The sequence below is a fragment of the Melanotaenia boesemani genome, chromosome 21 (assembly GCF_017639745.1).
Source record: "Melanotaenia boesemani isolate fMelBoe1 chromosome 21, fMelBoe1.pri, whole genome shotgun sequence".
Classification (NCBI taxonomy): domain Eukaryota; kingdom Metazoa; phylum Chordata; class Actinopteri; order Atheriniformes; family Melanotaeniidae; genus Melanotaenia; species Melanotaenia boesemani.
In genome coordinates, this window is record NC_055702.1 from 7,410,549 (window position 1) to 7,428,376 (window position 17,828).

At 38.3% G+C, this 17,828-nt stretch overlaps 1 protein-coding gene across 11 annotated transcripts in view; it reads left to right on the forward strand.

Moving 5' to 3' along the window:
* The window catches only part of tanc2b (tetratricopeptide repeat, ankyrin repeat and coiled-coil containing 2b), a 158,329-nt gene that overhangs the window by 104,072 nt on the left and 36,429 nt on the right, over window positions 1-17,828 (forward strand). For all 11 annotated transcript variants that reach the window (XM_041973144.1, XM_041973145.1, XM_041973147.1 and 8 more), the window contains 3 exons: window positions 7,745-7,893; window positions 14,351-14,534; window positions 17,016-17,264. In XM_041973144.1, the coding sequence (XP_041829078.1) occupies window positions 7,745-7,893; window positions 14,351-14,534; window positions 17,016-17,264 (582 nt within the window). The remainder of the gene's footprint in view (window positions 1-7,744; window positions 7,894-14,350; window positions 14,535-17,015; window positions 17,265-17,828) is intronic.

A 17,828-nucleotide genomic window follows, 5' to 3' on the forward strand; every position in this document is an offset into this window, starting at 1 on the left:
TGTGAATGTGGACCTCTCAGTCGAGCGGGACAATGCTGCAGCACCCCAGAGCTGGATGAAGACTTGAGAAACGTAGCAATGGGGAGCCTTAAGGCTTAACTTGTGTGATTTAGGAAAATGGTTGAAAGAGTCTTACCAGCTTTCTCCATCTGTCAGCCTCTTCTGTCAAATTTCTGCCTTATGGGAATTCTAAGTAGGTAATTTATAGTAGAATATATTTTCATCATATTTTTTATACCTGTCTAAGCCTGAATAGCATAGAAAGTGGCCTGCTGTTGAATCTTCTGGATGATAACTGTTGACTCTGGCTTTATTTAGCATCAGTCTTGTGAAATAGACTGTGGTAGATCAGTTATGAGCTGCTAAAAGCTCCTGTTGATGTGACATTTCAGGGATGAAGTAGTAATCTGCGCTGCCACTGAGGCAGGGAAGCAGTTGATTACATACAGGAATTCTCTGTCCGTGCAATAATATTGTGGGCTAGAAAACAGCCGTGAGGGTTGGGATGAGTTTTCAAGGGTAAGCACTCTTACCTCCCAGGTGGACAGATGGACATTTGAGCTCTTAACAAGGCCTACCTGGCATATGTAGCAGCAGGGCAGTGACTTAAACATCTGATTGCTGCTAGTCCACGCTCTGCTGCTGCTGACTGTCGCCTGGAGGAATGCAGGTATCAGCTGATTTTTATGGCCTACAAAGAAATTTGTAGTCTCATAAATGTTGTTTGTGAATATTTTGTGAGATAGTTTGTAATATTCGCTGCCAGCAATCCTCCAGATATATATATATATATATATATATATATATAATGGAGTGAAAGCATTCTTAATGATGTTAGAACTCAGCCTTCTCCTCAGCCTTCCTTTATTAAAATGTCAATATCTAGTGATGCTACTTTGAGTTTAAAAACAGCTGAAATCAGATTTAGTCATTTCTTTTTCCCAATAAAAATGACTGTCCATAGTTATGTTTATGCTAACAGCATTAATCTGATTAAGACCTTACCCTGAATAATCTGCATTTTCTGATGACCTTATGACCAAATAAGGTCATATTCAGAGTAAGCAATCTGGATCTGAGTACTAGTGTAGATATTTATCCATCTTAATTACAATATTATATCATATGCTTTTTTTTTTTTTGCAGTTGATTATAATAAGCAGCACTTTCAACTGTTTTTGGGCTTGTTTTCATTTTCTGTCACAAGATCTAGCAGCATCAACTTTGGAGTTTAGAACATGGAGGCTGAGGTGAAAAGAAGATACACGTTGGGGTGATGAAGAAGTGATGGAGAAGCCTGAGTAGATTAATGCTTTGTGTGATTGAGGGATATGGATAAGGGATTAGGACTTGTATGAGTAGAAATGTTATAGTTGTGTTGGGAATTTAACTTCTGAATTACACTGTGCTTTTAAAAATCTGAATGGAATTTTTAATAGAATATTTTTTTACTTAAAGGTGCAGTGTGCAACACAATCAAAGGTCAATGACAGAAAATTAATATATCATTAAAAACTGTGTTTCTATGGGTTATTAATCACTTTACTAAAATAGCTGTTATGTTTTTATTATCTTAGAATGAGCCATTTATATCTACTTTCTGTGGGTCAGCAAACATGACAGCTGCCATATTTGTACCACCATTTTTACTACGGTGTATCTGAATGGACAAACAACTGTGTGTGAAGTAAGAATCCTTTGAGTTTTAATGCTGCAATGTACCGGCTTTGTTAAAAAGGTGCTAGAGCACCATTTGGAATAAGTAATGCCTTAAAAGGCACATAGAAGAAGACAGTACAAATTTGAAGTAGTTACCTGTAGTGCAGTCTTCGCAACCTGACTCCACTGGACTCGCAAATGAAAAACATTTTTATATCTGGTAAAATTTTGGTCTCTCACAGCCACCATCAATTCAAAACTGTGCTTGGTATTTGGCTACGTTCACACTGCGGGTCTTAATGCTAAAATCAGATTTTTTAATAAACATTTTTTTTTTGCGTGGTCTTTCACATCGTTTCAATGCAATATTCACCCTACTGAAGTATAAATGGTATGTTGCCCTGAAGTGGCACGCATGCACAGAAGATAACACGTCACAAAGTATTTATGGATGTAATGGAGGCTTCCCGTCTGTTAATCAGTTTGGAAGTACTTTCCCACTCTGAACTGATTATGCCCACTTGATAAATGAAAAGAAGAGCACAAATATTAACAGTGGCCTTTTGTGGAGCAATACAGTGGCATGTACAGACAATGCAGCCAATTTTACCAAACCCGACCCCGTTAGGATGATTACCAAACCTGACCCATGGATATCTTCAAGAGAAATTTGGACTGACCCGACAATGTAGGCTATAAAACTCGACCCTACCCACATGCTAACACATTGTAATTGTAAATACACCCCGTGCCTCCCTTCATTGCATTACTTTGCTTAATTCGTATATATATTTAAAGTGATGGTGTTATTTTGTCGTCATTTCCATTAACAGTAAAAAAAAAAAAAAGGAAGATTTGTTTGATTTCTGGGACGTCAAAGTCGGATGAAATGCGACATGACTGAGTTCTGAGGTCGCTTCCACACAGATCAGATACATATCAAATCTAGGACCACATATGAAAGTGGCCTGGGTCAGATTAAAAAAAAACAAAAAACGGATTTACACCATTCAGACTGTCATTAAAAAATCTGATATTGGTCAGAGTGGACGGAGCCTTTGATGTCATGTCTGTGCCTGTCTTTGCCACTAGGTGTCAGTAATTCTTACACACTCTTACTTTAAGTTAAGGTCCAGAGTTGAAATTTTGCTCTGGATGTACATATAACCATTGTTTTTGTAATTCATTAGCGATTGTAAAGCATGTACAGTCACATAACTTTAATAACCTATTTCACTGGCTGAACCAAAGCAAGTTCTCTACCCATGTAGACAGATTCATACAGTACATTCCTTCGAAAAACACCTTTCATGTTGTGGTGGTGGTGGTGATGATGTGGTGGTTCAAAGTGCAAGAGCTCATTCAGCCTAACCATAGACTGTATATAAAAGATGGACGGAGCCTCCGTGACGTCACCCGTAGGTTTCTGAAGAGCAAAAGTGAAGCTTGTTGGGCGCTTCCTTCCATCGCCATCTTGGTAGCGTCACGCCTGCCGTCGCTCCTGGAAAATACAAAAATGGGCGAAGTGGCGGAGCGAAGAGGGGGACCGTGAAGGTAGGGGTGGATGATTGACGTCTATGAAACTCCGAGCTGCCTGTAGCTAAGAGCTAATTGAGCCAACTCGGATCGTGTTATGCTGCACTCTCCCTTCTTGCTGCAATATTGGATACATGTCAATCAAAAGGACACGCCCCTAATTATGCCAAATTTCAAGATTAAATAACATCCAAATGGATAAGTTAGAAAAATATTTACCCCCCTCACAGTTGTCATTAAGGTAAACTTGACCTATTGATTCTAAAATGGATTTTTGTACCAGGCTTTAAACATGTTTATTTCTGCTGTGAAGTTGGTCTTTTTAACATGGGACTCTATGGGGATTTGCTCTGTTTTGGAGCCAGCCACTAGCGGATGAGGGGTAAACTGCAATTTTTTTGCACTTTCGCATAGGCTTCACTTTTCAACACCGGAGGTTTCCACTTGAGCCCAACACAGCTATAAAAACCAATGACCAAAAACAGAATAATATCGACAAAATTAACCCCGTAAGCTAAGTATCCTTTGAAGTGATAAAAGATTACAGTTCAGTCATGAATTTGTTTGTTTTACGCATTATGGTATCGTTCACATAACTTTACATTGATTGAAAAATCATATGACAATCCAGTGTGACCGTGAGTCAGTTCTGCTCATCGATTTGAAGTATTGCTCAAGTTATCAAAACACACTTATAAATATGTCTTCACTGTTAAACTGTAAAGTAAAATCTCTGCTGAACACTTGCGTGTGTGCACGTTCTGCATATCTTCATACTTCCTCATATTCTTCAGACTTGTGATGATGAGTGTTTGCTTGCTTTCATGTGTGAGACTTCTTACTGGCGCTGCACAGATAAGATCACTAGTATCCACATCAGGAATGTGAAATTCACTCGTCTAATCTCTCGATCATCCTTCCGTTCCCTAAACATCTGCGCTTGCATTACATTTCATGCTTTTTTGTCACCCAAAGCTTTAAAATATGTGTGAACATACTTCTTTGCAGTTTTTTATTGCAGTTTTTAACCTTTAATCATTGTCACCACATCCTGACGTATTATAATAAATAGACCATTTTTATTATTTTGTTTTTTCCTGAGATATGCACAAAATTTGCTTGATGTGAATGTTAGAGTGTTCAGGTGTGTGTGAAATTAGAGCCACTGAATGCTGTGTTATATCACCTGCTCCCCGGGAGTATTAATGCCATTTCCTGTCCGGTCCAGTCCCCTGCTTACGGCACATATGCGTCTCTCTCTCCAGCTTCTCTAGGTGTGAGAGGGTAGATCTGTGGACGGCCAGGCAGAAACAGATGCGCTTGCACAGAAACACATTCCTAGCAGCGTGCAAAGATAGTTGCTATGGCAACCATCTGTCTCCTTTTCAGCTCAGGAATCCAATGGAGAGGAGTGTGTCTTTGTGTGTGTGTGTGTGTGTGTGTTTATGTTGGGTGGGCTAGTTTGAGAAAAAAGATGTGTTTTATGCTTGATATGTTGTTTTGTTTTTTCTTTTCTTTTTTTTTTATTCGTATTTTATCACTGAGGATGTCACGGTGTCACCATGATGAGGAACGTCTGAAGTTCCTCAAGGCATGCGTTACATTCCAAGTGCTGTCAACTCTCTTTGAAGTCATGTTGATATTTGTTGTCAGTGGTTTCACTAAGAGGCATTCTGTCTGATTGTCATGATCTGTATTTATAGAACAAAAAGTAGGGCTGGAAATGGAAAAAAATCAACATAAAACCCCTGCATTATGGTAATAAATCCCTTTATAGTAGCTCATTTGTATCATTTGCAAGGAATGGAGCGTTTAAAAATACACTGAAACTGCATCAATGCCTGCTGTGACTTCTACTTTTTATTTCTAAAACAAACATGTAGATTTTGATTTTAAATGGCAGCTGTCTGATTGTGGTACCATCTAAAAAAAAAGAGGAAAAAAGAGAAAAAACTGTGCCTTGACATGTTTGTTGCAGGTATTTTTGGAGTTAAAGGATGTTCAAAGAGATTTCTTATGTTTAGCTCAAGAGAGCTGCTGTGATCCCTGCATCCAAATTAGAAATGTTGCTCCCACATCAGAAGATACATAGACAAACTACTCTCCCCTGCAGAGTTTTGGATGTGACAACGATCTTTTAATAAGATACTAGAATTAAAGCAATGACAGTGTAGACAGGTAGATGAAGATAAACAGGATGAGAGTACACTTATACAGAAGCAGAGAGAGAAAAAGACAGAGACCCTGCTTGATCACAGGGCCACAAGCCCCCCAGGAGCAGTTGACTAATCAGGGCTAATGTATTCACTGCTCACTACTAGCTGCCTGTCGACTAAGAAGCCTGCACTGCCTTCATGTCCAGACAGGCAGGCGTACAAAGACATACAAAATATGCATTTATAATTCAGAATGACCAGCAGATGGGTGCTTTCCCATTGACGTTCGTGCATCTCTGTGATATTACATAAGGAGGTTGAACTGTAACTTATCTTTTTTTTTTTTTACATTTTTAAAATGGCGATATCAAGTGTGAAAATACAGGACATGAGACCTTATATAAACATATGTGAGAAGGAGAAAATGAAGGGCAAATAAAAACAAAATAGAGCAGGTACATGTTTGGTTAGGAAATATGACATTAGATGGGTATATGCAATTTTTGCTTTGGGTAGAGTAGAGAGAGAAAATACAGGCATAAATATATATACATAGACAATAATGCTAAAAAGTAATAATTAATAGTGATATTGACAATGATGATTATATTAATAATCTAAAAGACCAAACAAGTAGAAACAACAAAAAACAAAAAAATCATGAATAAAATTAAAATAAACAAAGATTAAGAAAGAAATATGGAAGTAGACTCAACCAGCCAAGGGCCATTTCAGGTAGGCTCAAGTGGGAAGTTGGGAGCTGCAACTTATCTGACCATAACTTCTATATTGCTGCCCTCTTCCTCAAGGGAAATCCACTGATTTAGTGGCTTTAAATTCCCCTCATAATTGCATTCTGCAGAAAGAGTAACAACCATAGCAATCTTATCAAGGGGCTTGTACATGATTACCTTGTTTTGGGTCTATTGTGTGTTGTGATTACCTCATTATAGGTTGCTGCTGTGTGTGTGTTTTTATTAAAGCTCTGCAGCAAGTCATCCCCATTTGATTCAAAGGTTTTTCCCCGCCCTCAGAAGGTGCCTGCCTTACTTACTCACTCAGAGGGGACTTGGTGTCGATCTAATGAGGATCCTGGCAGTTCTCTGCCTCCCTGCCCATGAGCGAATGGAGGAGAGTAGCCGAGGGCTTTAGATTACCTGTCTGTCTTTGTGTCTTTGAGCTGACGAGTGGGAGACAACAGGCTTTAGACAAGCTGTCTGTCTTCAGAGAGGTGGTGTGGTGGCTGGAACTGTCTAATGGTTGTCAGTTAGACCTTAGTGTGGCTACCTGCCTGTCGGGTTCAACTTGCCTCGCGGGGAGAGGACTGAGAAAACTGGTCCTGCCACTAGCCGTCTTTGTTTAACTGCTGTTTATTTAAAAAAACGTGCCATCTTAAGCTGTTGGCTTCAGTATCATTCATGTCTGGACCAGTTTAAAGTTTTATACATCCAGTTACAGCTAGCCAGTATTTGATCTTTCCACAGCCAGCAGGGTGAGTAATTAATAAAACTTCTGCTCTGAGAGCAGCACTGAGGTGAATTGTGTCAGACTAAATAGATGTCAATGTAGGAGGAACCTCCAGGGCATGATAGCCAGGTGTTATTGAAAAACATGATAGCACCAGTGAGGGTTAGTCATGGGTGGAGAGTAACCTGGCAACCAGGTGACAAGATGAGGTCATTCAGGGATTTCAAGATTTTTTTTTCTTTGGGTCCTGTTTCAAAGTTGGCAACTCAAATCCCTAGGCTCTCTTAGTGTTTATGTGGTTTTGATCACCATGCGGGCTCACCCTGCTGTTTTCTTTTGCTCTCTTTAGTGCTGACAGTCTCTGTAAATAGGATAGAGATGTGGGAACACGCCCACACTCACACACAGGTGAAGGGCGTTTCTCATTACGTCACTCACGCTGCAGTGGTGATGAGTGGTGCGGAAGGAGCTGTCGTCAGTTTGGACGACTTTTTGCTTCCCAGTTTGAAAAGAGGTTTGTGTAAACATTTGGGGACTATTCTTCTAGAGGCTGAAGGAATTTTGGAGTTTATGTAAGAGGATACTTGAAGCAAAAGTCCAGCTGTTGCGGAATTTGTTATGCGCTGCTCTGAGCAACGGGGAATCTCAGGTACTGAAGGGTGTTTCATTTGTTTTCCTGAGGACAGGTGCTGAGTATTCTGTGTCCATGTCTGTCGTCTCTGTTGAGTTTAATGCAAAGCAAGTTTTACGTTTAAGGATTTCCAAGCAAACAGGATGTAGACATGAACCAGAAAATAAATGTTTATGGCTGCAGTTGTCCCAGTTGCCCACCACTTATCCATTTTATTTCTTTTTCTCTATCTATTCTGTGCCTTCTCTTTCCTCCTCCTCCTCATCCACCTCCTCTCATCTATCTGCCTCCGCAGGGGAGTCAAGCCAGGAGCTGGGCCCCCCTCCGTCGGTGGATGAGGCAGCCAACACATTGATGACGCGGCTGGGTTTCCTTCTGGGAGACAAAGTGAGTGAGGGGCCAGCCGGTACCCAGTACAGCATGGAGGAACCTGAGATGAGACAGGTAACTCAATTTTTGTCACCATATATATTATAAGGATATGAATGTATAACTCTTTTTGTTTAGTTTAGTTTTTCTTTCATTTTGATCAAGATTTTTGCAGACAACAAACCTTGAGTGCAGTTCACTCAGTCGCCTAACATTTCTAATCAGAACAAAATGATTTGATATTTACATCTCACATTTTACAGATATTATGCCACAAATGGTTCCTTTTTTTCTGGGTATAAATGAAAATGTACAGGACAGTTTAGCAGGTGATAATTGAAGCAAATCATTTCAGTTATTTTTCCTGGCAGTGTTATCACTACATTTCCAATGAACACTGCTTTTAGCTTCATTTAAGTGCTGTTGCCTGAACAAAGTGCAGCCGAATGAGGAGCGAAATTAAAACAAAGTGACTTATGAAACAAAAATACACTTCAGTTGTGTAGTTGGTTGGATGATGTAAAGAAAGAGGCTAATTATAAGAAAAGGAAGGAGGCATTAGGAATGTTGATGCCAAAGAAAATGTAGATGCTTAATAAAAAATGGCTTCAGGGTCAGGAGTGGCTGGTGTTTCATCAGGAAAACAACCTACCATACTGCAAGGATTACCATAACAAGCTATTATAACAACAAAACTGCCAAAAGTCACCCGGACAGCCTCAAGGCAAAGACTGTCAGGACAGGTTGAAAAGAGAAAGTTGAGAAAATTCTGTTGTTTTGTATTTCCACATAAACATCAATAAAATCAAAAAAAAAAAAAAAAGTGTGATTAAAAGTATTCATTTACATTTATAATTTGGCTTTTTGTTCCCACCAAAAATCTTTCTAATTGACACTGATTTGCTGGTAACTTTAGGAATCAGTCAGCCTCGTTGGCTGGTTTTAAAAAAAAAGTTCATTTAGAGCCCTAATTGTGACTGATTTTATTTGTGGATTAATTACCATACGATATCAACTTTATTCATCAAACACTATAACACAACAACAGCTAAAACAAGTGCTATACATCAGTAATAAATAAAGTGTAAAAACACAAGACATAGAACAATTAGTAAACATTAAAGTACAAGTTTAACTAAAGTCAAAGACAAAGTCTCACAATAAAAACCATAAAATCAATACTGGATCAAAACCCAAAGTAAAAGCAACTCTTAAGATACTTTTAGACTCATTGTGTTATCAATAACTTGTATCCAAAGATGCAGTCATTCAGACTTATAAAATAAACATTTTTCTTAAAAAAGATTCAAAAATAGACAAGCAAATATCGTAGCATATAGCAAACACGGCAAGTACCCAATGACAGCCTAACCAACATTCAAAACAATAAAATAGTACAGTCACAAAACAGAATAGCAAGACAGAGCAAATAATAATAATCATGATAATAATTACAAATGACAGACCCAAACACCACAATAGAATGATTATTCCCCCAAGCTAACACAGAGAGTTCAGTCAGGGGTGAGATGGAGATCTCTTAACAAAATGGAACAAAGCGCCCGAAATGTGATCAAAATTACTTTATTAAACCACTTAATGTCAGTCGTGCAGGATTTCTGACTATTCCAGCAGTAGCTCTATTGCTCTGCCATAAAGAGAAGCCATTGCTTCACCTTTGAACTGTAAAGTTTTGCTTTAATCTTTCTGTTTGCTCCATTTGTTGACTCCATCACTGTGGTTGAAGCTATAAGTACTTTGCATCCTGGTATACCTGCTCTATTATGAGAGACTGTGCTTGGGCACTTCAACAAACATGCAGTCACCGTATATGATCTGTTTTGACATTTATCTTCATAATATCATTGGTTGCATTCAATTTTAATATATCTTTGGTTTATCAAAAAGATGTGTCTGTCAATTGGCCTCAGAACTCACAATGCTTTGGATTTAGAATTTTTCAGAGCCTCCCCATCAAGCAGTAGGTTACTACACAATCTAATTGGATCAATTTCTATAACAAATACTCTCAAATCCCTTTTTTTTGTTAGTTAAATTAAGATTTTCAGTGTAGCTTAAATTTTGCTCAGTAAAAGCAAGTATATTGGGTTGACACCCTGCATGTTAGACCACACTAGGTTACTCTTTTGCACTGTAACCTTTCTATTTATGAATTTGACAGTTGTGCAACAAACAGCTCCTGGCACAGCAGGCCTCCTGCAGATGCCCTTGTTTCTCTACTTAAACCTGATTTGACAGGAATAAATATTTCAAACCGTGGGAGGAAAACAGTTGCAGCTGAGAGGGGCTGAGGAGGAGAAATAAAGGGAGGTGGGGAAAGGGGGCTAACCTGTTGCTGAAGCATGCAGTGCAGGTGTAGGTATGGCTTCGCACTAAAGCAGTGTGGATAAACGATTAGACTGATGGACTGCCTGCGCTTGATGCGAGCGCTGCCGGAGCAGTGGGGGTGTAGAAATTGAGAGAGGTTTATTCAAGCGGCTCTTTTTAGAGACGTGACTCATACAAGCACCACGCTGCATCGTGCACACAAACTTCTTATTTTACATATCTGCCCCAAATACTGTTTTGTGGATGGCAATTACGGCTGATTCGTCAACCAAAAGAGGCGCAGATTGCCTTGAGAGGCCATCAATTCCCCAATAAGAGAGTCTGCTTTTGTTGTAATTTGCTTCCTTTGTCTTTAAGAAGTAGTAATAAACTGTTTGGCATGCTGAACTGGCATTTACCACTTAGTGTTTGAGTTGTGTTAATAAACGTACGCACGTAGGATCACCACAGCAGGTTTATTATAGACAGTGTGAGTTCAGAAGTTATTTATTTCATAATGCATGATCTCTTTAGCAGATTTTTTTTTATGTTCTATAGTTGAAAGTAACTTCACAAATCAGTGGTTCTGGACTGGGGTCCCTGCCTCCCTGAGGTGCATCAAAGGTAACAGGGGGTATGGGAAGTTGTCATTATTAGATTAAATAAAAAATCTCACAAAATAACACATTTATTAGATTATTGAGAGTTTGCATCAGGATGAAGTTAATCAGAATCTGTAGCTTTACTCAGACTGGTGTTGTGCTGGTACTTTGGGAGGAAATTATTTCTTGTTTTTGCCTATGCTGTTGCATTGGCTCCTTATCAAAGACATAGTGAGTATTGGAGCCTTAAGGACTTGAAATATTGTAGCTGTAATGATGCACTTCTTACTTTAAGCTGATTCAGAATCAAAATAATTCCAGGAAAAAGCACTAAAAAAAACATGTGGGATTAATATATAGACTGGCCAAATGCACAGTTCCAGGTTATTCTAGGATTTTTCACTTTGTGCCTGTCTGAAAGTACAGCTTCCTTGTAAAGATACAAAAATGCCAATAAACAGATAGAGATAGAGAGAGAGAGAAAAAAAAACTAAAAATAAAGAAATTTAATAATAATAATGAATAAAAATGACTGAAATGGAACAATTTAAATTTAATAAAAACATTAAACTATGAAATAAATAAAATGAAAAACAAAACTGTTTAAATCTTTCAGAAACTCCTCGTCTTATCCTCTTTTCCCTTTTCTTAATTTCATATGCTCGGTGAGGGGTGGTGGTGGAGTTTCTAAAGGTTGAAAACTGCTGGCATAGTCATACAAAAGCAGAGGATACTGTATAAACAAACAAAACATAAAACTTATGCTACATGCTAAGTGTTTAATTGTAACCTTGCCATTGTGTTTTCCCTGAGATAAACATCTTTTACTATCTTCTTTCTGCATTACTGTTTGCATGTTTTTTTTAAACAAATCTCGGCCAAACTTTTGAACTTTTGAAACCTGAAAATAAAGCACACGCTTGTAGCATGTTTGCACCCTTTCATCTTCTGTGCTCTTCTTAGAAGATGCAGCACACACTTTGAAAACTCCTGCAGTAATATATTCACTAACACTTTTATATGCTGTAGTTCAAAGCTAGGCAGACATCAGCCTGCGTAAAAAGAGAGTCAGTGATCATAGGCCAAAAGTTTACCTTGTTTTGCTTTCTGTATATGTATAAAACATCTATACCATTTTCCATTTGATGTAGTTTAATTTCTACAGTAGCTGTAAGACCTCTCCAGCTGGAAGAACAAGGTGACCTTAATTTGAAGAGAGAGAGCGATTAATTGCCTTTCATACTTGCTCCCTAAATAGATGCAGTGTTACAAGTTCAATCTAATCCTCATGCGACATTTAAGGTCAGACCCTCACAAGGCGGGGTTCATTAGCCCAGAAAATAAAGCAGCAAGTATTGCTGCAGGTTTGAAGACCCATCCGTTAACTTCCAAGTTTGTTGTTGGCTAGTTGATACTTCCCATCAGCGGAGACAGCCGATTGCTACGGCGACGGAAATGGTAAACACAGTAAACCACCTCTAATTCAATTTAAAGTACCTACATAGATCTTAAAAGTTGTAAATGTTCCTCATCCACTCCACACTCAATTTTTTGTGTTAAGAGACAACTCGACATGCACATAAAGGTATCTGAGGAGCAACTCCAAGATTAATTGACAACACGCTCCATCTCCAGGGCTGCAACCTCAGCAGATAATTGACAGATGAATCAATATGAATGTCTCAATAATAATTAGTTTCAGCATTGCTCCTGAGTGACTGCCGGTTAACGCAAAAAGTATTAACTATTGTGTCTCTTTAGTCTTCTTCCTACCAAGTAATGTAGGCTAAATTTTACCTCGAGCACCACTTCACTCTACCTGTTCTCTCTTTGTTCACCCCACTGTTGACCTGAACTTATTAACAGAGCTGTTAGAGAGGAGTGTTTAAAGTGTCTGATGCAAACACTTAATCACTCCCTGTGTCTGCGTATATCTGTGGATGTCGCATGCACATATCGTTAAGCTATGTGCACCTGTGGATAGATGCCAGACATGGATAGATGCTATCCATGTCTGGTCTTATTATACTACGTTTTAGGTGAGCATTGGTGAAGCTTCCCATGCACAGCCACCTAACAGGTCTACAGTGCATTACAGAGGTGTTGATAATGGTAATTCTTCTGCAAAGTCTCTCCTTAAAACAACTGTTTACGTTGTTCCTCTATGTTGTTTTTCTGAATGAAGTATACTTGCTTTTAATCAGCAGTTTTAAATATTTAAGGTTAGACTTAGCGGATGCTTGCAAACTGGTGAGGTTGATGAAATAAATGTAATACCGGCCTCTTGTTAAAGTAGATCTCGTTCCCTTATGTGCAAATTCCAAAATGTAGAAAATAAAATATCTATAACATTTAACGAAGATGATGCTTTTTATTTCCATATTTCACAGTTGAAGAATAAATAAAAAGGTGGCTTTCTCTACAGTATTGAAGCCTGTGGGTGTCTTTTTTTTCAGCCAGTTCAACCTTCTGTTTTTGTTTAATATAAATTGGGTTCATTATTTATTGAAATGACCTTCTGAACATCCCTGGTCATTGTTTTGTGAGATTTTTCTACAGATTTTTAACAGTGTTTTAGACTGTGAAGACAAAAAGAAAAAAACTTGTGCCTCTTAAGGTAACTTAGAGTTGAAACCATAATCTCTTTATTCCCTTTTTGAACATTGTTGTCTTTTTCTTTTCTCTCCTTTTTTCCCCTCTGGTACTTTATTAAATCCATTATTTTATTTACCAGTAAAACGTCACCTGTGCCAGTGGCTGTAACATATTATTAATTCTACTTTTAATTTAAGGAACTATCTCTAAAAGTTTGCTTCATCTCCTGGAGTACAACTTGACCTTCACCCTCTTTTAGTAATTCTAATTATTTAATTACACCATGCACTGACAAGACAGCTTCCTGAAAATGGATTGATATCTCTTTAAACTGTCTCCTGCTTTGTGAGCATCAGTCATCTTAATTGTCGGAGTGCTTGACAGCTCTTAGAGGAGCCCATGCTGGATGATTGCTTAGATGAGGATTGAGGAGTCAGAATATTTATAGAGCTTTGACATTTACGTCACTTTACCTTTCCTGGTGACTGGGAACACGCCATAGACCAAACATGCTAATTATTGTCTGGACACTATTAAAAGTAATCTGAGGATTGAAATTAACTTTTTTTCCCCACAAAAATTGAAAATAAACTAAAAGTTAAAGAAAAAAATACAGTAATTATAAATTAAACTGTAAGGAAGGTTTGTAAATTCATTACATGTATTTTGATGAACATTTTTATAAAGATGCTGCATTTCTATCAAGCTTTGCAGCATGAGGTAACTGCTGAAGTCTTTCTAAATGTATATTATTGAAAAATGCTATGAATTGTTTGATATTATGACGTACTCTTGTGGGAATGATTGTTCAAGTACTGATTGAACACATTGTGAAAGCAGCAGCAGGGAGGCTGAGCTTTTAAAAACTACAATACTGAAATTATATTTTCCTCCACATGAGTCAAAAGTTCAATCTTTTTGCTTTTGCATTTATCCCCACTTGCACTAATGCAGTTGTTGAATCCAAACAGAGCTGTAACACATGTGTGCATGTGTGTCTATGCCAGGGCCAGAACCAAAGGATCAGCCCCTGCTCCACCCTGACCAGCAGCACTGCCTCTCCACCTGCAGGCAGCCCTTGCTCCACCCTCCCCAACACAATGCCCGGCCAGGCTGGCAACAAGGACTGCGCCTATGGTTCTGTCACCAGTCCCACCTCAACACTGGAGAGCAGAGACAGCGGGATTATTGGTGAGACCTGCTTGCGTATTTCTAAAGTACCCCCCTAACAAAAGTGCATTTCTTTTTAAATTCAAATACAATCTCCTCGGCTATGTACTGTGTACAGAATGTGGTTTTGCATTGTTTTTTTTAAAGATGTCCTCTGAAGGCAGCATATGTTGCTCTGAAATCCCAATAAACTTTTACCACATCAATGCAGCATCACATAAGTGTAAATGAGCTTTTCTATGTGCACTGATACAACTTTAAAAGATCACAAAGCTTGGTTTTTGTTTTTATATGCTCCCTTTCTTTTTGGTAGCAGGTGCCCAGCTTAGCTTTTTTGTATGCACTGAAATCCATCCAAATTCTGTAATGGTTTAAATGTGCTGCACTCAGGAGAAAAAACATAAAAATCTTCTCCAAGCTCTCTTTGAAAAACATTTGAATGCTTCTCTTACACTTTTATTGAAATTGAAATAGTTTTAGATTAATTCTGTCTGCAGTGAAATAGAAGTCAAAGTAAATGTAGACTTAATTTTCTTCCCATTTTGTGGTTGATAATAAAAGAAGAAATCTATGTTGCTGAAACAAAGTATTAAGTATTATTAATTAAGGGTAGTCTGCAGGGCTCACTGAGGATTGTTGAGAATGCAGCTGTGATAGAGTTAGAGGTAAAAGCCAAATCAATGAAAGCAGAATTCAGATACTAAAAGAACATGACTGTAAGACTGATTTCTTATACATTTGTTGTTTATATCCTGCATAGATTACATTGTTATTTCCTAGCATATGAGTACACTTTGTATCATATTAGCTAAAGCTGTGTTACACTGCAGGCAAATCCCACTTTTTTGCCCATATGAGCCATGTCTGTTTTTTTGGGTTTTTTTTTTAATGAAAGTCTGAACAGCACAAAGTTTCTGCAAATCTGACCCATCAACCTAATGCAACTTTTACATCATTGAAGTGAGACAGACGTTACAATTTTGCACTGGAGGAAACATGACACAACAAGATTAAATGTAAACAATGGACAAAACATCATATTTTGTCGTTGCCGATTGCACAACAACTTCTAAATTGATAGACACATACTAAAATGTTTAGCATCTGTATTTACCTCTGTAAATAGCATACTGCGTGTGACTTCACATCTTCTGTGGACACAGGTCTTTTCAGGGCCTTAGACCATTCATTGAAGTCTGATGGCGGATGCATTTGAATTATAATTTGAACAACTATGCATAAATCTTAGCAATAAACAGAATTGAGCATTAAGACCTACAATGTGAACGTAGCCCAAATTGTTTCCATATATACCTATTCAATATGTTTTACTAATGATTAAAATCACAAGATAACTTCAACATTTTCATTCAGCTTAATTCCGGCTTCACACTGGGATTGAGGTATGTTTGGGTACTTTATGGCTGTTATATTAGCTCTGCAACAGCTTCTGTGCTGCAGCTGCGTGTGTCTAAAGCTTTAGCCTGACACCTTTTTTGAGTTAAACGCATCACAGCAGCTATTTTCAACAAAAAACAAACAAAAAAAAAAACAATTAAAAGTCATTTGTTGGTCATCATTTAGATTTAATATCAGTAACTACCCCTATCACTGTAGTTTCAGCGTATTAGTAATATTTAGCAAACCTTCCTGCCTGTTACAATGCTGATCAATAATTTTCAGTTCATATCGATGACTGATTGATTCTTCTGAAATTACAGCTGGTCAGTTTGACTATATTGACTTTTCATGTCATACAAACCTCAGATTACATGACTCTCTGTGTAGTTATGTACCAGAGGCATGTGGTGTTAAAAGCAACTGGTACTACACTGCAGCAGTGCTGAAGCAGAAGGTTGCTGGTATGAATCCGTACATGCAGCTATGACTCAGCAGTTTAGCAAAGCACACACACCGCTCACGTCATGTTCTCAGGTGTGAAGCTGACTTTGTATAGATTAGATGCCTTTAAAAATTTACTTGCCATAAGCTAACTTACTGCTGTATATTTGTTAGCTTGTTAGTTTATTTTACAAAGGAGCTGTGGCTGAAGCTGTTTGAATACCTCAAGAATTAACCTCCTGTCTTCCTGTGGAAATCTGGTGCCTTTATTGTCTGAAAACCTGTGTCGACTTTGTGCTAATTGGCACTTAGCTTGCCTCTGTTGTCAGAGTTAGTTCATTCAGGTAAGTTGGGTTTGTCGAACATGCTCTACAATGTAGATCCCTGGTTTGTTCTGGAAGGCATTTCAGATACTTGATTTTGTTGACATTGACTCGGATGTTTGTGCACCATTTTGAAGACAACAGGAGAGCTCAAATGCTCATGAATGTCAGAACAAGGGCTCACTCTGTTTCCTGTCAACAAATGTGAACACCTGCAGTTTGAGAGGAATAACATAACATCAACATGCAGCTGACTCAGAGCAACAGTAAATAGATTTTTGTTGTGATCATGTTTGAGAAATGCCCTAAAAAGTGATGTCTTTTCCTCATTTTGCAGCAACTCTGACCAGCTATTCGGAGAACATGGAGCGAGGTGGCAAATACGGCGAGGGTTCGCGGGGAAACCTTAAATTGTGGCAATCTCAGAAATCAGGCATGGACTCGTTCCTGTACAGGGTGGATGAAAACATGACCGCCTCCACCTACAGCCTCAACAAAATCCCTGAGCGCAACCTGGAGAGCATGTCCTCCCATTCTGCCCACTCCATCCCTCTGTACCTCATGCCCCGCCCCAATTCTGTGGCTGGTGAGTCCTTTCCTCTTCCCCGCCCTTATCTGTGAAAGAAAAAAAAAGAGGATTCAAAGTTTGTCTGAGGAGCCAAAAATAAGGTTATGTACAGGCAGTAAAAAATATTTTGCCAAAGTGGAAAACTTTTTTTGGCAAAATTGGACTGAACTGCTGTTGTTTAGTCTTGTTATTCCTTATTTCTGACTCCTTACGTGCTCCTTCTTCCCTCCATTCAACTCCTATTACCTTGCTTGTTTTCTTGTATGAATAATTATTCCTCCTTCTTGATTTTTCTTTGATATCCATTGTGACTCCTTTGATCACGAATATAACATTGAAACCCTAAATTTTCCATTTTTAAAATGAACATTTTAGAGGGTTTCTTGCGAGGTGACCTGAATGACAAGGTCTGTTTTTATTGTTCATCTAGTTCCATGTATGTAGCATCTGTTTTCTTAATGGTTATAATGTTAAAAATGACTCTCCTAATCACAGAGATTGTTAACTTTTCTTAAGTGATTCTTTTGAATCACTTGGACTAAAACTTGGAGTTTAGTTTAGCATGACTTTGTCTGAGACCTG